General features: G+C 36.3%; 1 protein-coding gene across 1 annotated transcript in view; it reads left to right on the top strand.

Moving 5' to 3' along the window:
* Positions 1 to 22863, top strand: part of LOC129749668 (uncharacterized) — a 666246-nt gene that overhangs the window by 601438 nt on the left and 41945 nt on the right. The window contains exon 5 of the mRNA XM_055744704.1: positions 19061 to 19186. Coding sequence (XP_055600679.1) covers positions 19061 to 19186 — 126 coding nt within the window. The remainder of the gene's footprint in view (positions 1 to 19060; positions 19187 to 22863) is intronic.

Raw genomic sequence — 22863 nt, 5'->3', positions numbered from 1 at the left:
AATTCAATCTGTTAAATCTGTATCGCTCAATGATGTCGCGCCAACGAATGGCCGAAATTTTGAATCCCAAGCCTTAAGCCCAAATTTGAAACTTACCTTCAAATCCGATTAAGTTTTCAGCCCAAAATGGCATCCAAGTACCAAAAAAGCCTATGCATATTCTTTCCCTCTGTTAAATGTTCGTCAAATTAGAATTAATTAAATTTGAAATGAAAACTATGTATGTATCTTTTAACTTTAACTTTTAAAATTGGGTATTAAATTTTAGATAATTTTCAACGTGATTGATTCTACTGCTTACATAAAAGAAAAATTTAGACACTAGACCAAAAATCAAATAATCTTTTTGATAAAAAAAACTTAAACAGTGTTTTTGGGATTTTAAATTGTATGCGTAATTTCAATTGATTTGTCTATACTTTTATATAAAGTAAAGAGTGTCCACGATGAAATTGCCACACACAAAATTGGAATTGGTCATGAAGTTTCCAGAATTTTTCCTGCCGTAAACGAGCCGACCATATGTGGGCAATATATTGTAAAAACCTGGCAAACTTCGGGCATTTGATTTCAAATTTTCCACTCAAAATCCGGACAAATTTGACCCAAACCCAGGAACTTTGCAGAAAAAGAAAAAAACTTGAAACATTATTTTTTCCTCGAAATCATCAGCAGCTTTAAAATCGCGTAAAAAATCATTTATGGACGCAAATGACGCAATGAATGACTATTTGAGTTGTTTTTTGTTGTTGTAAGATTCTGCAATTTCGACGAAATTTGGGCAAACGGGCGTGACCGGGCCTTCTCAAAATTTTGCATGGATTATTCGGGCAAGTCCGAGTAATACCAAGCATTCTGGCAAGCATGGATTAAAAAAAAGAATGCTGACAAGCACAGAGAAATTTTATTTTGAGTCAGGTTTGTTGATCTTAATTCAATTGATTCAAAAATTAAATGTGGCCATTTTCCATTAATGAATTGTAAAAGTTATTCGAAAATTCTCATAAATCGCGATTCCATATGCTGGGATACGATTGGTTTGCTTTATGCGTTTGTTAACATTAAAATTTCATTCATTCTTAGATTTATTTACATGATTTAAGCTAATAGAAAATTTTGTAGTTTTTTTTACCCCTAAATGTATGCAGCAGATAAACACTTTTCTCTTACAAATTTTTTTGACCGAAAAAATTTAAAATTTAATTTGAACAAAACCAAAAATTACTGCAATGGGTGCTTCATGCGTTATGACATCACAAATGTATCAAAAACCATAAATTTTCAAACGTTTTCATTTGATTTTTCATTAATTACAGAGTTTGTTGCAACTACCCCTTTTTCTTAGTAAGGTAAAAATCGCATGTTTTTGTTAATTTCAAAATAACTGGTAAAACCATTAATTTTTCTAACTACGTCAGTTTGGTGTCCCATCAACCTTAAAGCTTTTGATATGCAAGAGGTATGATTATCTGTAAGCATTAAGATTTTAGAAGCCATTGAAGTTGAAAAGTGTTGTATGTTGCCCCAGTTGACGGTAACTTAGAAGTAAATGCTTTAAATAGAGAGCAGTAACTGAAGTTTCTAACCTCAGTACAAAGATGTTTCAAAAGTATTTTTTAAGAATTAATCTCTAAATTTGTTTTTCAAGATCTGAAACTTTAACTCAGTTTTATAAGGTACATAGAGTTTCTAATTATTTCATTATGTATGTTCTAATGATATGAACTTCCATTTCGCATTTCGTTTCGATAAGATTTCAAATTATGTCAAATATAATATGAATAATGACTTACATCCTTTTTTCCGACTTCAGCCAGAAATAAGGGATGGTCTCTAATTCTTCGTACTCAAACAACCTCTCTTCGTTTTGCTAGTTAAGTTCTAGATTTATGCCATCAAATTTGCATGGAAGCCCTGATTGGTAAATAGGTTTTCAAGCCATACAACGCAATTTATATGGACCTCCCTTTGTCGCTCCCTTCTTCACACTGCAATGCAGAAAGGTTTGTAAATAGAAACATATCTCGTACCCAAATACCTTCCCCTGTTAAAATCATGATGAAATTTTTTTCGCCATTTACTAAATTTGTAGACATGAAGCATTACAACATTACAAATTCCTATATTTTATTAGATTTAGCAAAAATTGCAAACTAAATTCATATGAATAAACTGTAACACAATGAATCAAGGAATAGAATGGTTTTTAAAGGAGACAAAATATGTTTTAAATTTGTTATTCGGATGAATTTAGCAATTTTTCTCCGCTAAGGGTCCTTTTAAGACATTTGAAGATTTCAACTTACTGTCCTTATCTGTTTATCGACAATCGATTGAAAACAGATTATCAAAAATTGTATGGATCCTAAAATAAATTTTCATGCTTCGAAGGTGTAAACATAACACAAAAACCTTAAATTGATGACTTTTGCGCCGAGAAGGGTAACAGTTATCAAAGTATCTCTTGCTTCTATTTTTTAGTTTCAATTATCAATTCAAACTTAAATTTCAATTCAGATACACATACATTCTAAGAAAAATATGCTATTCTTAAAACATATTAATTTTCGTTTATTGCATTATTAAATCAGTTCTCAACAAACTCTTGTTGAAAGTCGAATATTCAAAAATGTAGCCAAAAAGATGTTTGTTAGTTGACATTTTTCCCGTTTATGGAGGCTAGTGAAAACACAATACTCCACTTTTACTGAATTCTATTTTAAAAGACATTCATTTTGAATATCCTCTGAATATCTTTTTTCCCTTTCACACTTAAAGCTGAATCATTTTGGAGAGGAAATTCTTAAAAGGTAGATGTTTCATGGCTCAAAAGCGCGTTTGAACTTGTTCCACCAGGTGAAACGACAGGAGTTAATATTATTTTCAACACTTCCAGGTCATATTGAAAGTTTATAAAGAAAATTCTGCTGTTTCTGGAATATCAATCACAAAAAAACTTTTTAACAAAAAAGCGGATAAAAAGTCTTCTATGTATTTTGTCAAAATATAAAAACAAAAACACACTTTTCATGTCAGGTACTTAATGGAATTGTGTGTAAACACACCGTACAGTTTTTTCAGTAAACATTTTTTTATAAAAAAGTTGAAATTATATAGTCAGATTGTTTATTGGGCCCAACAATTTAAAGATGAAGAAATAATTTATACATTTTATGTAAATGTTGAACGTTTACACTTGCTCTAGTTTTCCTTCCTAGCTGAAAATTCTTCAAGAAAATGCATATCATCACTTTTTATAATGGAAAGTGGTTTATTTTTGTTACTTTCACTTTTGCAAGCAAAAAATCAAAAAAAAATTGTGCATTCGGCCTTTAAATACATAACCTATGTAATCTATTTTGAAGGACAAGCTCTTGTTCAGTTCATGTGTCTATTCATTTTCATCGGATTGTATTATTGGCATGAATCAAAACTATCCTTAGGCGTATTGAATTATACAATCGAATGTACATCTTCCCACTTCCCTTTTTTCAAACGTCCGCAAAGAGTCATACCATTATTTCATATCCATCAGTACTAAATTCATTTTTTTTAAACAACAATTGCTGCTATAATTACCACGAAATCAAAATATTCAAACTACTTAAAATCATTTGAATGGTTTTGATTCGATCGGCAAAATATCAATCTGGATCACATCTAGGCCTCGTTCATTAATATGTGATGTGCAAATGAGCTAGGAATCAAGAAAAAACACATCTAGGCTTCATAGCGCCACCATGTGCATTGAAATTATGCTTGGTTGAGAAATACGCGCCCAAATGTTCCCACTTCCACTAACCAGTACCTATGCTATGTCATGGTTGGCCATGGTTACTATTCTCTCGCGACGTTCACTCGCAACGCCTCGACCTTGGAGACGAAACACAAACCGCCAAAGGAAAGAAAATCTGGAAAAAATGGATGCCATGACTTTAATTTAAGTCAAATATTACAAATTTAATTATTACGAATAATTGATGCGACTTGGTGTTTTTTTATTCGATATAAACCGATTCGCATGCCAACATTATATTCTAAAAACAATTTCATCGGTAAAGTCATTTAAGAGAATTTTATATAAAAGAATATTTTGAGAACATCTTTGGGAAGCTAAGTTTCTTCTATTTACTTGAAATCATTAATTTTTTAACTTAAAAATCGTTAAAGATGAAATTTAATTGAAGTTTTCACAGTTACACAAAGATATGGAATTAGAGCCATCAAAAATGATACAGTACAAAATGGTTTCGCTCAAGATCAGAATTCTTTCTTCAGTAAAACAGCTCTAGAGTTGTTAGGATTTACTTTAAAATATTCTACAAATCATCATTAGAAAGCAGAAACCAAGATGTATCCGCTTAACTAAAAAAATCGTTCGGATATAATCCCTATCAATACCGCTTGATCAACTGTTCCGAGTTGCGTCGAATTGAGCCATTTAGTTCCGCTCAAGATCATTTACCCTATTATTGCGCCAATAGAAGAAAGCTTGATCATAATCATGAAAAGCAACCCATGAATTGTAACCAGGCTCGAGGTACTTTTTCCCAATGCACATTCAAATTTCAAAATTCTGATATGTTGAAATTCTTAAGCTCTGAAATTCTAAAATGAGGCCCAGATAGATATCTGATTTAAAAAACGAAAAAAAAATATTAAAAAATAAGTGCTGCAGTGATTTTCCGAAACATATTGTAACATCAACAGCATTGATATACAATATTCAAACCAACATAAAGTTTGTTGGCCATGCCGGCGTACCAGGTAATTGTGTGTAATAATTAATTAGAATACATCATAAAACAAATTAAAATTTAAAACTGCAAGCAGGGGTATTCAAATTTTGTATCTAACAAATTCCTCCGTTTGCAGTATTTTTTTAGTAAAAAGATCGAAGGTAAGTTTAATCAATTATCTCTTAAAGAAGTTTTAAACCAGTTTGAGAGAATTCAACCGTTATTCTTCACAAGAAAAATGACTGAAATGAGAAACCAAAGTTTAAGACGTTCTCCATCTACAAAACATGAGTTCCTCCAAGATCCTTCCGGAAACAAAAATTCTAACCCTCCATGCACGATTTCCTCCATTTAAACTGCCTCAACATTCCCAGGGCAAAATCGTTCCGTCAACCGCAGAAAGCCATTATCACCGGTCCCAAATATGTTAATGATGGCCACTGGACTTAATTGATTGTCCATAAATGTCAGTTTAAATGAATTTTTATTGCCAACCGACAAAACTTTTGTTTTGACACTTCCTACCTTCCCCTTAGGTTTGCGTTTCCATGATGGCCATCGAATGACGACGGAATGCAGCTCCAGTGAATGGCTTGGCTGACTGAAAAAAAGCGGAAAGGGAAAAAACACAATCCAGGACATTTTTATGGCCAAATGTGGCATCCAATCGAGCCGACTGGCCGGCCGTGTTAGCCAGCTGGCACCCGTTCCGAATTGGGGAAGGGGTGAATGTCTCACCAAAACCAGACTGGGATTGCAATTAGTTTCAACACAATTAGGATAGTTCAAATCAAGACTTTTCATCCCGCAAAGATAGTTTAAATTCCTATTTTCATAATTTCTGTACAAATCTACTGAAGATTAAAACAAAATTTCAAAATAATTGGAAAGGTGCTTCATTGATAGAATGTGTAAAGTTTAGTGAAAAATTTGCACTATTCTAGCAACTAAAGCCAGATCTGCAGACAATTGTCATCGTGTGCCGACCGGAAGCACCTCCAAGGATCCTATGGTAGCCGGACGAAATAAACTCGTCTCCCCCATATCGATGAGAAGGATATTGCCGCGTTTTAGGCTCAACTGCTGCTGGTGCGTGTTTTTTATGGTGTCAGCAGGTCCCGTTTGAATGGTTCTGCAAATGAAAGAAGTGAATTAATTTTTATGTCGCTGCAATTAATTTCCCCATTGTTAGGCGCGATTTTGTCTTTGTTAGAGGATTTTAGTTTTTTATAATAGCAGATTGTTGCGGAAGGTAACTAAAAAAATTGTTAACGGTTGACCAAACAGAGGTCGGCAACCTGCGGTTCTTTAACTAGGAATTGATTGCCTTGGTTAGTGCTATTCAATCAACTGTGGGGTTCGAGGGTTCGATTTAAAGGTCAACTGTGACCGGTTGAGATGTACTGAAGGGATTTTCGATTAAGATTTTTATGTTGGTTATCCACCATGGGTGCACGGATTCAACGCAGTTTCTTCCAAAGTATGTGCATAAATACATTCATTTTTTAGATAAATAGTTCGACAAATCGCCAATGTAGCGTTCTCGGATCCCATTGCCACCTCTGAACTGTTATAGAGTGGATGTATTGTTTTGATGTAGTTATAACTTGGAAGAACGAGTCAATCAGATGAGCTAGTTTGCTAACAGGTATTCCGGCATCCGTTTATATATCTGACCAGCTGGCAACTGATTGAACACTCTTATCTTATTATCAGTTATTGGGGGTTGTCCCATCTAACCTGTGGGCAATTTATGGGATTCGAACCCGAAAGTTTTCTTGCCGATTCCAAGAATCAAACTCTATACGCCTGGCATCTCAAATTCAGACTCGCGACAGCCTATCTATCTACCAGTTTTTTTGTTTCGATTTTAGTTGTTTTAACATCTTTTTGTCATTCGCGACTTATATCAACGATGCAGTTGGCTGTAAGTCATTGAAAAACTTATCCGGTACAACTGTGATCGATATTTACTCTTGTGCTCGAACTCACGGACATCGGCTCAGGAAGCAACTGACTTGCCAACTGAGCTATGTCACAAGCCCCTTCCTATCTACTCGACCGCATTAGCGCTCACGAGAATTTCCCATGATAGAAATTCCACTCGTCCGTCCGTTAATATTACCGACAAAAAGCGCGAAGTCGAAGGTCCGAGGCGCAATAAACCATTTTTATGAAACCGGGTGTTGAAAGGCAGCTGATTGTCACCATAATGTTTTTCTCATACGAACTAAGCAGAAAATAAAATAAAATGAAAAATAATCTTGAATTATTTTAATTTTATGCGACATTTCTTTTCCCATAAGAATATCTTATGAAAAGCAACAACCCCTCATTGAAACCGGTGTTCATCCTTTGAGTTCATTCCATCATAAGACAATCTTATGAATTTCATTATTTTTTCTTATGGCGCCACTTCATAAGAGAATCTTATGGCCTACATAATAGGATTTTTCTGAGTGTAGGATTCTCTTCAACTTTTCTCCATCTGTTGCAGATGAAAGTTGCCAACCCACCAAACATATTTTTAGGTATATTTCTCAACAACTTTGTTATACGTTTCATATACATTATAGAATGATCGTATGAAACTCGAAAAAACAGCATTTACCTACCAAGGTGGAGGTAATATACATACAAATTTTCAACTTCTGGCTAAAGCGATAAGAGTATACGATTTCGACACCATATTCATACATACTGAAAGAATGCAAGATGGCACAAGTTTTTTTTTCTCTCAACGCATGCGAACCGTTGCCAGCGACAATATTTGCTGCTTCTGTCATTGGATAATTCTTGTAAATACATCATCTGATTTTTAGCAATCTGGTTGCACTGCTGGTCGCAAAGAGAACGACAAAGCTGTTCTCTCTTTTGACCCACGCGGGAGAAAAAAGGAACGAAATCGTCTTCAAAATTTGCAAACATGACGGGCTTTTTATCATATCCGATTGAAACTATTTAATTCGACTTCGAGTAACGATTTTTACGACCTTTTAATTGCGTTAGTTGGAATAACGATTCGCAGTAACGTTTTTAATGACTTGAGTTATCATTTTTAATGCGATTTATGTTTGCTGGGAATCTGCCTGACATTTTTTTCGGGAAAAATGTGCGTCCAGTTATTACTGTTAAACTGCACTCACGACGCCGAACTCAACGTGTTTACACTGCGGCGATGATTCAGTACAGGCGAACCGCGTCGAATCGACAAAGAGTGAATTCGTAGTGTTCACTGGAATTGTTGGCAGCTGAACAGATAGGAATTCATTAGGGAAGTGTTGCCAATACCCACGGATGGATAATCCAATGTATCAATCACTATTGTAACCTGACCTTTTTATAAGACTTGACAAGAAAAAATACGATTATATTATCAGTTTCGGATACAAATAGTATTGCGTTTGATTTTTATATCACAACAATTACTTATGTTGCAAACCGGTTCAATTCTTTTGTTTTCCCGCAAAAAGTCAACAAAGAGCCCACAAACAATTGGTGAAACGGGAAAAACAGCGTTAAAGTTTAAAGTTCAATCGATGAAAAGCGAGTTTAAACGCGCGTTTCATTATTTCTTTAACTCAAGTTCATGTTGTGGCAACAATTTTCGAATTACCCTATAAATGATCTGACCAATCATCATCGGACACATCACACGATCGACCAACTGGGGGGACGCGGTGGCTCGCCGTGCCTTGGAATACAATCCGTAAACCAGGATTTACCACCTGTGGTTACCAACTAAAAAAAAAACATCACACGATCGAACGATCGTTACCACACACACACTACTTACACACGACACTCGATCGTTCTTTTGATCGAACACGCATTGTTCACACTCGTTCGCCAATCTGGCTTGGTACATAGTAGAGTAATAAACCAACTACCAAAGAGACAAGTCGACGTTCTCTGTTCATCCTCCGAAAGGTCCCCCTAATTATGGTGACCCCGACGTTCGTTCAACAATTATTGTATACGCAAAGAAGTTACCCGCGAACAGTTTAACCGTTAACCGCAATAATTGCGAATTTCCTAAAAGTGATATATAAAGACTATCCGTTATTTACGTGATCGCGATGATGCCGAACACTGATCCGAAAAATGAAGATGGCGATTGCTCTAAAGCAGGGGTGGCCAAACCATGGCCCGTGGGCCACATGTGGCCCGCGAAGCTTTTTCCAAAATGTTATATGTAGTCTTAGTTTTATTTAAGAGTTGAGGTTTTTTGTTGGTTTCTGTACCATTTAAAGATGAAGTTTATCAAAATCTGTACCAACCATTCATGAGTTCGAATTAAAAGTCGGAAAATCCTGTATATTTTTTTTAGGTTTCTAATATTTAATACAGTGAGGGGCAAAATAAAGTGTCCAAATTATTTTTTTTCAATTTCTTTTATTTTTCTGGTTAAAATTCAACGAAAACGCATCGTAATCATTTTTAAAATATTGTTTATTATGTTCTTTTCAATTTTTGTTAATATTGCGCTGTTTAAAAAAAGAAGTTTTTCTGATAGAAAAAAAAACAGTTAATATTCCAAAAAAAACAGGGGCAAAATAAAGTGTCCAGATCGGTACAGCTTAAAATTGATTCAAACTGAAGGCAAACAAGAACTATTTAATAATGGGTATGGCCTCCTTCGGCCTTCAACACCTCCTACAAGTGCTTCGGTATACTTTCAACATGGTTGTGCAAGTGTTGTGGGTCGAGTTCCTCCCACGCATGCTCCATGGCATCAAAATAAGTATTTTTAATTTGTCACACCAGTCTTATCAATCAGAGCATCGAGGATGGCCCACAGATTTTCGATGGGGTTCAGATCAGGACTTTGTGGGGGCCATTCAAGGGCTTTTATGCGGCAGGAACGGGAAAATGACTTCAACAGATTGGCCGTATGCTTCGGATCGTTATTCTCCTGTAAAACGAAGCGCTCTAAGAGGCCTGTCTTGATGAGGGATACCTCGAGGTTTTCCCGCAGAATATTGGAATATGACTGGAATATGAAATTGCCCACCCCACCCCAAGAAAAGCACCCCCACACCATCACGTTACCTCCTCCGTGCTTGACTGTTCTTTGGATATGGCGATCTTGGAGCTCCTCACCCGACTTGCGCCACATATGATCCCGCTTCTTCCGGTTGAATAGCTCGAATTTGGATTCGTCGGCCCACTACAATGTTTTTCAGTACTCGAGCCGTTTATCGGCGTGTTCCTTGACGAACTTGAGCCGCTTAGCCTTGTTCACCTGGCTGATGAAAGGCCTTCTCACTGCGATCTTTCTATGGTACTCCTTTGCATGGATGCGGCGACGGATAGTAGAACGCAATACCGAAAATTGGAGCTCTTCCTGTATCTGCCGGATCGTTATTATTGCTTTTTTCTTCACTTCAAGAATGATTTTCTTGTCCGTTCTGGCATCTGTCTTGGGCTTCAGTCCTCTTCCTGAGCGATTCATCTCCGATCCGAACGTTTTCATATTCTTCATGATTTTTGATACCGCTGTCTTGCTGATTTCGTAGTGCTTGGCCACTTCCCGATGCGTTTGACCGTTATTCACATCACGAACAATCAGTTTCCGGATGGACAACGGAATGGAACCAGAAATTTATGCGTTCTGCATATTTTACAACTTATTCGAATGTAGACACCTGTTTGAATACTCCAGAGCCAAGCCGGTTGTTTATGAAACGTCAAAATACACAAAACAAACAAATTCGAGGGGCCTCGCGATGGAAACTTATCGAAATTATATACATTTTTGAGTTGGACACTTTATTTTGCCCATTTTTTTTTGGAATATTATTTGTTTTTTTTTTCTATCAGAAAAACTTTCTTTTTTTACCAGCGCAACATTAACAAAAATTAAAAAGAACATAATAAACAATATTTCAAAAATGATAAAGATGTGTTTTCGGTGAATTTCAACCAGAAAAATAAAAGAAATGATAAAAAAATAATTTGGACACTTTATTTTGCCCCTCACTGTACATGAACTGTACTTTCGAATAACAGATGTGTATTGTGATAAATTTTTCTTATTTCATTACCACTTACCATTATTTTTTAAGCAATGAGAGCTCCTAAATGGATATATTAAATACAATAGTTTTATTGGTTTGTAAATATGATATTAAAAATAAATTTTTTTCTAAAATTTAGTGCGAAATTATACCGAATATCAAAACAAATTATTCTGCGAATTAAACAACTTATTTGTCAAAGTTTAGTATTTTAGGCATTTTAGATCGGAGAATATACTTCATTTGTTAGCTTCCATTGAAATGAACGAAATGTTTACTGTAAATATTACGGGAAAATTGATACATTATATGACAATTTGCGCAGGGTTTCTCCAGATGTTCATCAAATTTTTAAATTCGCTCATTTTTGCAGAATTTTTATTTTTATTTAATAGTTTTTGCAGGTTATTTGTGATTTTTCACAAATAATTTTATTAAATACTTTATTTGAAAAGCTATTAAAATTCAAACGCAGTGATGTGCCATGTTATAATATCCATTGAAAAATAACAAAATAATGTGGATTTCAATTTTGTTTGACGAAAAAATATTATATCAAATACCTCAGAAAAAATAAATTTTGAAATCTGCAAAAAAAACATGTATTTAAAGTCGCATAAATGCACAAATTTTTTAATCCTTTGGAAAATTTAGGAAGCTTGTCGCAAATACATCAGATCATAAAATTGTACCTATATCGATGATACTTCGAAACCATTTAAAATCCTTCTTTCTATTCTTCTGTTAAAACAATTATTCCATTATAGGCATATGTACCTACCTACGTGTTAAAAATGTGCCATCGTTTTTTGATATTTTTATGAAAATTTTTTTTTTAACCATGACTGGTTGAAATTAAAAAAAAATTTGAAATACCTATCTCAGAAAAAATACTTTCTAAAAAAATCATTTTTTTTAATATGATGAAAAGATTAAGGATACATGAGAATCAATGAATAAATGAACATAAGCCGTGTATATCAAATTTTTTTTTGAAAGATTAAACGATTCACCGACGGGACGACCGTTGTACTTTTTTTTAATTCATGATATTTACGCTTTATGATTTTCCTTTCATTGATTCTCATGCTTCTCTCAAATTTTTCATCATCTTCGAACATTTGATAATTTTCAGAAACAAAATGAGCCAAAGATGTTATCATAGCGTAAGACTCGATTAATAAAATAAAGTTTTAGGAATCTTCAGAAGATAACGAAAAAGCTATGAGTTCAAATCATATTTAAATTGCTTTAAATTGACAATATCTGTGGTTTCCATTATAAAAGTTTGAGAAAACTAGACTGAATGTTTTTAAAAATGTGTATATTAGACTGCCTCAAATTTGTATGGGAAATTTAAAACCTGTGAAATGTCATACGCTGCAGGCTTAAATTGATCCTGGGCCTAGTATACAAGATCTCATGCCAAATTTGGGCCAGATCGGACCACGGGAAGGGGTCGCTCAACGAGCCTGAAGTTTGTACGGGATTTTGAGACATTTTGTTCGAGACGAACATGGAAAACCAGTTTTTCGTCAATAACTTTTGTCTCCTTCGACCGATTTCTTTCAAAAACGGGTTTTCTTAAAACCTAAATTATGACAAATATTTCATCCGAAGGTTTTATTTCAATTAAAGTTAAGATAAAAAAGTTATTAAGCTTAAAAAATTAGCTAACTTTTTTAAGGGTGATATTCATCACTGTTTTAATGAGGCGACTAAATGTCCGACCAGGACACTCAATGTGAAATACATGCCATTTCGTCAAGTAATGACCGATTTTAACCATTGCTGTTGCGCTCGATTGCAATTTTTAATATTTTTCTAATATTTGAGTTTGGATGATATTCACTTGATAGTTCGGAAAGAAGTAAGGGCGGAAAAATGCTTGACAATTTAAAAGAAAAATTGCATAACCACAGGGGCTTAGGAACATGACTGGACGATTTGTGATGCCAATAAAAAGATTCACCCTCATTTTCTATCAAAAGAAAGCTACAGCTAAAATAATAAAAACGTGAGAAAAATGTAAAAAGACCTCTTTTCGAAAAATTATCATTTTATTGGCATTATAAAGCCTTGGTCTATGAGTTTTTCGATCTAAAAAAAATTGTTGGCGGTTGAGTCGCCCAAAGGTGGAAATGTATACAATAGACTGCCCCAAATTTGTATGGAAAATTGAAAACCTGTGAAATGTTATGCGCTGCAGGCTAAAATTGTCCTAGTTCAAGATCTCATGCCAAATTTGGGCCACATCGGATCACGGGAAGGGGTTGCTCAACGAGCTTGAAGTTTGTATGGGATTTCGAGACATTTGGCTCGGAAGAAACATGAAAAACCTGTTTACATCAATAACTTTGGTTCTCGTTGGCCGATTTCTTTCAAAAACGATTTTTCTTAAAGGATTGTATTCAATACTGTCAATGAGTCGGGGCCGGTCGAACATATTGACGCCTCATTAACAGAAATGAATACCACCGAAAAAAAGTTAGCCCATTTTTTGAAGCCTAATAACTTTTATATCTTAACTCTTATCGAAATGCAGTCCTCGGGTGAAATATTTATCATATTTTAGTCTTTTAGAAAAATTGTTTTTGAAAGAAATCGGCAGACGCAAACCAAAGTTATTGAAGAAAAACTGTTTTTTTATTGGCATTACAGATCGTCCAGTCATGTTCCTAAGCCCCTGTGGTTATGCAATTTTTCTTTTAAATTGTCAAGCATTTTTCCGCCCTTACTTCTTTCCGAACTATCAAGTGAATATCATCCAAACTCAAATATTAGAAAAATATTAAAAATTGCAATCGAGCGCAACATCAATGGTTAAAATCGGTCATTATTTGACGAAACGGCATGTATTTCACATTGAGTGTCCTGGTCGGACATTTAGTCGCCTCATTAAAACAGTGATGAATATCACCCTTAAAAAAGTTAGCTAATTTTTTAAGCTTAATAACTTTTTTATCTTAACTTTAATTGAAATAAAACCTTCGGATGAAATATTTGTCATAATTTAGGTTTTAAGAAAACCCGTTTTTGAAAGAAATCGGTCGAAGAAGACAAAAGTTATTGACGAAAAACTGGTTTTTCATGTTCGTCTCGAACAAAATGTCTCAAAATCCCATACAAACTTCAGGCTCGTTGAGCGACCCCTTCCCGTGGTCCGATCTGGCCCAAATTTGGCATAAGATCTTGTACTAGACCCAGGATCAAGTTTAGCCTGCAGCGTATAACTTTTTCCAATGTCGGGTCATTCAAAACATTTTATGCTAAGGCGTGGAGTTTTGAACGGAGAGGTTCAGATCTGCTCTGTTTTTAACATTAGTCTTGTTTTTTAGTCTAGTTCTAGTAGTTGGTTATTACCAAGTTTTAGAGTGATTTTTCATATCGTTTTTCATCCATGACAAATGGGACTCCTAGAATCATGGCATTTTAGAGATCAATTTTTTACTCACTTTGTCCTACTGATTTTCTTGTTTTGCAACTATGCCGGAAAAAAAGATTGATTTTTTAGTTCAAACTGGAACAATTGGAATTTCTTTTCCAACTTCAAATTTTTTTAATCTGTTTGGATAGTGTCAAATTTTGAAGACGAATTTTTGGGATGTTTCTAAAGCCTCCGTCACTGTTTGAAAAACAGATTTTATGATAAGCATTTCATTTGAAACTGCATTTTGAATTGTTGAAGTTAGTTCAGTTTTGAAACAATCAATGATGGAGATCTGGTTAACTTTTGAATTAATTATTTTAAAATAAATTTCTGAAAAACTTGGTTTTCAAATGAAAAACTAATCTTTCATTTTGTGTGCAGAGCTGCCGATTAAGTAGCGGCATCTGAAATGGGCATTTGTGAAGCAGTACGCTCATGTTAGAAGTGAATTGATCTTTTATTTTCAGGACGCGCGCAGTCGTACATATCATCACATCATTTTCTTTGTCCTTATTTTTTAATGAAAAGTGAGACAGCTCAACATGATACAGAAGTCGAAAATCAGAATTTTTATATTTTAAATTATTGTAAAACCATGAAAAAAATTAATGTACTCTGGAATTCCCACACTAAATATTTGACATTTCTGCAATAGAATAACCCAACAGAAGTTTACATCATTTATTAGCTTAGAATTTTAAAAAAATGATGGTGTGGCCCGCCAGCCTATCGCATTTCCAAAATTTGGCCCGCCTTTTGAAAATGTTGGCCACCCATGCTCTAAAACATATGTCGAACAAAGTGAAGTGGACAAAAGTGCCGTGGTAAGCACATGTGAAAAAAACCACGGTTGTCGACCTGGAAAGCCGCATCGAAGCCGTTTCAGCTCGAAGAAGTTTTGAGTGGTGATATCCGCGGTAGAGGAAGATTGCGCCCGTTCCAGAATTCGGTCTAAAAATCAAGCCTTCACACAGAAAAGTAACCGACGCGACGGTGGATCTGCTGGTTCCACTACCGGCGTGAAAGCAACAAAATGCGAAAAACAGAAACGGAACAACCCAAATGTCCCGTGTATTTTTTACGATGGAAGTCTCTCAACCTCAACCCGTCGTGAAAAAAACAAAACCACGTGCAGCCAACCTGCACCAAAACTACCGTCATCTCGAACGAACCGAATCCATCGAAAATTACCAGCATCGCTCTGTACCCTACCCAAATTTTTCGCATCCACGTCCGTGATCAAAAAACCCATATCAGAGCTTCCTGATCGACAACGGCGCAGACATTTGGGTAATTCCACCCACGCCACGTGAGCTTCTGAATCCAATAAAAAACGGACCAGTTGTTCGCTGCAAATGGAAGTGCCATCAACACCTACCGAACCAAACGCCTCAACATCGACATCGGACTACGTAGGCCATTCGTGTGGGTGTTTACGATTGCGGATGTAAAACAAAGGACTGAAGCAACTGTCAAATCACATACAAACGAACCGTACCGACTTTTTGGAACCACAACGTCAGTTCCCCTTTGATTTCAATGGCATTTTGGTACCAAAACGTCAGTGCGGTACTGAAATGTCAGTTCGGAAATTTCCTTCTCTTTCAGCCCCTTGATGTAAAATCCCCTATAATTGGTGTCGATTTTCTGAATCACCACGACCTCCTGGTAGACCTGCGTCGCAGCAAACTAATCGAAAACAGGACCAATTTAGAAATCGACAATATTAACGTTGTTTCCGAACAGCTAATCACCACTTACGATGTGAACTCGCCTTTCGCCGACATTTTACGAGAATTTCAAGACATCACTATGCTGAGCATAAACCGACGGCGCAAGGCGCAAACCGTCCACCAGATCCTCACTAATAGTCAACCCGTCTTTTGCCGCCCTCGTCGTCTCCCAGTGGACAAACTGAACGAGGCCAAAGCTGAGTTCAGGTTTTTAATGGAGCAGGGAATTTGCCAGCCGTCGAAAAACTGTTGGGCCAGCCCGTTGCACATGGTTCGAAAAGCAAACGGAGCTTGGCGCCCCTGCGGCGACTACCGAGGACTGAACGCTATCACCGTGCCCGACCGGTACCCCGTGCCACACATCCAGGACTTCTCGAACATCTTGAGTGGTAAGAAAATTTTCTCTTGTATTGACCTTCAAAGAGCTTATCACCAGATCCCAATCGCGCCAGAGGACATCCCTGAGACGGCCATCACGACCACTTTCGGACTGTTCGAATTCCGATTCATAACGTTCGGACTCCGGAATGCTGGTCAAACGCTACAGCGCCACCTGCATGACATTTGGGGTGATCTAAACTTTGTGTTTCCCTACGTCGAGGATTTTTGTGTTGCTTCCGAAGACATCGAGCAGCACAAGCAACATCTACGATTGGTATTTGAACGGTTACGCGAGAATAGACATAAGTAGAATAACCTAGTTTTTAAGAAATTTGTCTGTATGGTAATTCCTCATCCAAAGACTAAGTAATAAACTAAACTAAAAGAATGGTCTCGCCATCAACGCTGGCAAATGTCAACCCGAGGTCGAATTTCTCGGCCACCTCATCACTCGGAGTGGCATCAAACCCAAACCGAGCAAGGTCGAAGCTATCATCAACTTTCCTCGGCCGGTGGTGGCGAAGCAGCTGAAACGATTTTTGGGAACCATCAACTTCTACCGTCGTTTCATCCCACGAGCGGCGGAGACTCAAAAAAATTCTCCACTCGATGATCCCGAACAATGTCCGAAACGACCAGACAGTTCTCCAGTGGTCGGAAGAGCAAAATGCAGAGATAGAAAAATGCAAATCGGAGCTGGCAAACGTCGCTCTTCTGGCTTATCCCTCCGCCGATGCGAAGCTGGCCTTGGAAGACGACCCGTCGGGTACTGCGATTGGAGCCGGACTACACGAGATCTCCGAGCAAGGTCGTCAACCCCTGGCTTATTTTTCCCGAAAGCTCAGTGACGCGAAGAAAAAGACCAGCACCTACGATCGCGAGCTGTTTGCCATCTACGAGGCGGTGAAATATTTTAAAGATCTCCTCACGCACTGCCCGAGATTTTTGCGTCTACCCAAAAAAAAAATTAGGCAAAAATCGTTACGGTCTTCGACAAAAAATGTGTTTTTGGTAGGAAAAATAAAGGAAGAAATGAACAAATCGACCCTTGGCGATGCTCTGAAACTTGTTCTCTTTCACCCTTTCGAAGGTTTAATGATTAAGAAAAGCATTGCGAAAGTAGTCAGCAAAATTAGTCGTTTACAAACAGCAATTCAATGGATTGAGAAAAATTGTTCAAAATTCAGTTTAGAGTTCTAAAATGTTTCATTAATCATTTCTGGGACTAAATAAAAGTAATAAGCGATCAAATTCCAAAGATATTAAAACTCGGAACCAGTTTAAACCAAGGTGTGTATATATTCAGGAGGTGTTACCGAATATCGAATTCCCGATTCAGCCATTTTGGCTATGTAGGCTATGCAACTAAACGGAACTCATGAAGTTTGTTTACCAACAAACCACCGAAAAGCTGAGCAAAAAATAAATAAACTCATTGAGAGCCCCGCTCACTCTTCGTCTACTTACTGTGAAAGTCGGAGAACCTAGTGTATCAAAAGACCTTGGTTTAAACTAAAACTTACCGAGCGTGAGTATAAAGTTTCACTCCCAAAAGATAAACAGAAATGTTAAAAATATACAAAAAAAATCAAAATTTCAGACGCCAGTTAAAGCCTTAACTTGTTCGCAAAGCACAACAGACGACATTCAGCTGAAAAAATTAAATATCTACTTCTTATGCTGCCCTAACAACAAGACATGTAGAGCAAACTCGACGACTTGTCCTAAACCTCCAAGGCAGCAGGTCTCAAAGTCAATATTGGAAAGACCAAGCCGATGGAAATCGACACAGTAAATCCCTCCAATTTCGTGGTAACTGGGCAACAGGTTGAGAAAGTGAAGTGCTTCCATTATCTTGGTTACCAAATAACGCCTGATGGTGGTACCATGAAAGATATCGAAACCCGGCTCAGAAAGGCTCGATTCGCGTTTGCGAGTCTCCGAAACATCTGGCGCTCTCTCTACGAACGAAAATCCGAATCTTCAACTCAAAAGTCAAATCCGTATAGTTGTACTAGCTCAGTTGGCAAGTCTGTTGTCTCCTGAGCCGATGTCCGCGAGTTCGAGCCCAAGAGTAAACATGGAACACAGTTGTACCGGATAAGTTCTTCAATAACGATCCGCCAACTGCAACGTTGATAAAGTCGCGAATGCCATAAAAATGGTAAAACGACCATAATCGAAACAAAAAAAAAAAGTATTGTTGTACGGGTGTGAAACTTGGTGCACATATGCGGTGACGTCGCGAAATCTGTAAGTATTTGTGAATAGCTACTTGCTGAGTATCATCCGGCGCTAGAAATCGAGATTCGGGGACGTAAGTGAAGTTAGATTGGGCACACGCTGCGCAGAGATGAAAACGAGATTTTCAGCAAGGTGCTAGAATGGAATCCAGAAGGACATCGTAGAAGAGGCAGGCCGAGAATCTCGTGGCGGCGAAGCAATGGTCAAACATGCATAGACACGAACTGCTTAATATTGCCTCCAGAGCAAACAACTTTCTGTCCCAAAAATAGTGTTGTGACCTGCGTGCGTCTGCAGAAAGAGAGATCTGCATATGAGCCGTTATTTCGCACCACGATGAAAAATTTGAAATCAAGTAAAACTCAATATGTAATTTACTACTTAGGCCGTAATAGATACCTATACATTTTTTTCTTTCATCACAGAAACAGCAGTCAGCAGCAGAAATATTCGAATTTTTTTTTATTATTTCAAAGTGATTTAGATTTTTTTTGTTTTCCATCTTTCTTCCAGATATCCGTCTGTGATGACTACAGTCTACCGATAGACTTCGTCAAGAAACGACCGTCCAGTTTCGATCCCTGCCTAGCGGATAGATTTCCGGAGAATTGGGCCTCGCCAAGTCCTCAAGCGGAACATGTAAGTGGAAGGATGCCTTCGAAAAATTCCCTTAAAACATCCCGGCGACGACACCTTCACGCCCCAGTCGCTTAATTAATGCAGATGGAAAACGAGCGAATCGGAGTTTGAGATTGCCTACTGCCCCCCGAGGGGCAACATCCCGTAGTGGCCTGAAACATTTCTCCCCAGTTGGTTGATGAAAACCCCGGGAGATTTAGCGTTTAATCATAAACACTCCACTTTGGCTTGAATTTTTTTTTTGCCTTTGCTTTTCTGGTCCAGGGTCCCTCGACTCGGTTAGTTCGTTGACAGAATTTTCCTCGTTGGGTTTTTGATGTCGGAACAAGTTCTATCCCATCGACTTTGAACGACACAAACCCTCGCAAGCATGAAGTGAAAACAATCGAGACTAGTAGAAAAAAAAGCTCCAAACAAGATATTCCGAAACTGTTGCCTCGACGGAACGTTCACTTCGAGGTTTGTGGGCCGTGGTGCAAATAATTGCTTTTTAAGAGGGTAAGCAAAGAAAAAAACATTCGAACAACCATAACTTATTTCAATTACAGTTTAATTAAAACGCAAATAAATTGCATTCGTGTTAGGTGAATAACTGACGAAGGATGTGCCTCTGTCGAGGAAAAAGAATTCTTGCCTCCTTTTTTTCTATTCATGTTTGTACAACGATTGATGTACCGTAAACTGGGGGAACTTTGATCAGCGGGGTAACTTTGATCAACATGAAATTTTTGCAAATAATCATTATTAACTAAGTATGAAGTTAATAAATCTGAAAACTGTTTACTACGTTTGAAAGCCTGTAAATTTAGTAAAAATAAGCTTAATTTGGTTTTTATTAGGACATTTTTTATATTACTAAAAATATAATTTTAAAATCTTAAAATATCTGGTTTTTTGAAGGCTCACAAATGAACATCTCTCCTGATCAAATTTAAGCATTCAGGAGCAAATGGGTTGTTTAATGTGAAAGTTCAACTTTTTTCTTGGTTTAGATTAAGTTTAAGTGTTATTTTTATGGTCATTCTTTGATAATTTTTGGATATTGAAAAAAAAACGGTCATTTTCCATCAAAAAGACCGTATAGAAAAAATGGCTAAAAACCCTATCAAATGGTTAAGTTTGAAGAAAAAAAGAACATGGGAACAGTACGAAAACTTAGAGAATTGCATGAAGGTTAAAATTTATTTGATTTTGAGGTCCAAAAATATTTAGAAATGTTTATAATTTTGGCCCCTAAATGTATGCAGCAACATTGTCCATGTTTTGAGTAGGTATATTTGTTTTTGAAAAAAAAAGTTGAAAAGTTCAATTGAGTCCAAACAAAAAATTACTGTTAACGATGTTTTGAGCCTTCTGTGCTTAATGGCATCAAAACAATGAATTTGAAGATGTTGAGATACGTAAAAACCATATAGTGATCAAAGCTACCCCAGAACTCGAAATTTGGTTTTTTAACAAACATTTAATTATAGCCACCAATATCGTTTGAATTTACTGCAATCAATGATCAAGTTTAATTCCCCACACCTCAGTAAGGGTTTTAAAGCTTTTAGGTATTACGAAAAAGCAACCCCTTCCAAAATATTCAAAAATGAATGAAAAAAGTGATCAAAGTTCCCCCAGTTTACGGTACTCAGATGCTTCATCTGAGTATTCAACGGGTGATTTCACAAGATATTTGAGTGATAAAACTCAACTGTTTAAACATGAAAAAATCGAGGTGTTGATATAACTGCACACTACACAGGAAATTTATAACTGCTGGAAACCAACAAAATTTTGCTTTGTTCAGCTGACTTTCCAGCAAATCTTTCAACAATATTGATTGCGGTAAAGATTAGTAAAAACAATTGCTAGAAAAATAGCAATCTTCAAAAAGGCATTTTGAGAAACCTACAAATGCGTGTTTCAGATTGGTTGGTTTAACTGCTTTTTGATCATTTTATGTACGTAAAATGAAGAACTTCTGTCTGTTTATTTTTTATAAAACAAATTTATTCATATAGCACAATTTAAGGTACAAAAATTTCCAAAAAATGTACTTCCTGTAGTTTTGAGCGGCTTGTCCGGACGGAATAAAATATTGATGAAGTCTGTAAAACAAGAAAAACATTTGTCAGTTTTGTTGTAAAATTTATAGCAACACGATCTACTTACCGAATGATTTGATTAAAGAGTTTGCCACTAGAGAACACCAAACCTTGACCACTTTTCTTTCAAAACCTAACGTTTACTTCCGAATATAGCGATGTTCCCAATCTGACAGCTCGATTGCTGATTTTACAGCAATAATGATAAATTACTTGAAAAATTCCCAGCAAAACAGAACTGAAGCTAGCAGACAGCAGAAAATATATTTCTGATTTAAATCATCGAATTGATTTTTTTTCTGGATGAAAAAAAATTGCAACCCTTAATCAATGATTTTTTAACTTTTCTTCATTGGACAAAAAGGGGAATTTTTAAACAAATAAAAGTATTTTCACTAATTCAAAACTCTGCTGGTTCCACCGATTTAACGCTTATTTCAAATGTAAATGGTTCCATTATTCACACTAATGGGGATGTCGAGATATTGCAACATTTTCGATAAACGAGCCTTCTAAAATCACTATAAAAAATACACCAAATGCTTTTTACGGAGCATCAGTAACTTCTAAAACCATCATAATTTATAAAGCAATTGTAACTTAGATCTTGGCTTGCTCCAATTTTGTTCCGAACAACGTTTCAGACTTAAAAAACAGTTTTTTAAAGGTATTTTTCACTTTCACTGTAACTTCTGACGGTGAAGTAATAGAACTTTGATATATTTCACAAATTTATGTAGTTTGTCTTGATATCAACGTTTTCGGATTCATCAAAGTAATAATTTGAATAACAAAAAAGTTAGTATTTTTATCTCGCTAACGGTAGACCTCTCGGCATTTTTTTGTCAGGAATTTACCACTTCGTGAAATTCTTCCCCAAACCAAAATTTTTCACCAAAATACCTTGGTAAACTGAACAATGTTGCGAGAGACACCAAACGTATAAGTATCTCTTTATTTCTATTGATTAAGTACAGTTAGGTTGATGTTCTGCAAATGTGCAATGACAGATTTTTTTGCATACTTCTAGGAGTCCTAACAGTCAAAAATCTTCTGGCCTGCTGGCCTCAATATATTTCATTAAGTAGTGCACTGCCGTTCTAAGCAAGATTGTCCCATGTGGAAAAAAGTGCAAACGAGAAAAACGCGATTTAAATATCAGCTATATTTCCAATTTTTCTCTCAAACTAAAAATTCACCGACAGTTTTTTCGTAGTGAACAGTTCAAGTTAATCATTTTACAGTGTTTTCTGCCAAAAAAAAACATTTCCTACAAAAAAAAAACAGCAAATTAGAGCCAAAAGTGCTCCGTGTGACACTTTTGCGTAGAATCAGAACGCATGCCGATGCAAGTTCTACAAAAAACTGTCACACGGCTACAATTTTTCTATCATTTTAAAAGCTTGCGCAGTTTATTTTTTCCTTAAACTCATGCTAAACAGTAATTTTAGAAACACGTTCGTTTTTGTTAATAAAAATGTATAGTTGAGTATGGATCCTGTAAGTATTGCCTACCGAAAAGTGTTTAGTGAAAATTTCTCTGAATAAAACACGCAAGGCTTCTCGCTCCTCCTCTGCCCTCTATTT

The sequence above is a fragment of the Uranotaenia lowii genome, chromosome 2, assembly GCF_029784155.1.
Source record: "Uranotaenia lowii strain MFRU-FL chromosome 2, ASM2978415v1, whole genome shotgun sequence".
Classification (NCBI taxonomy): Eukaryota; Metazoa; Arthropoda; class Insecta; order Diptera; family Culicidae; genus Uranotaenia; species Uranotaenia lowii.
The sequence above is the reverse complement of the archived record's forward strand: the minus strand, read 5'-3'. Positions and strand labels throughout refer to the sequence as shown.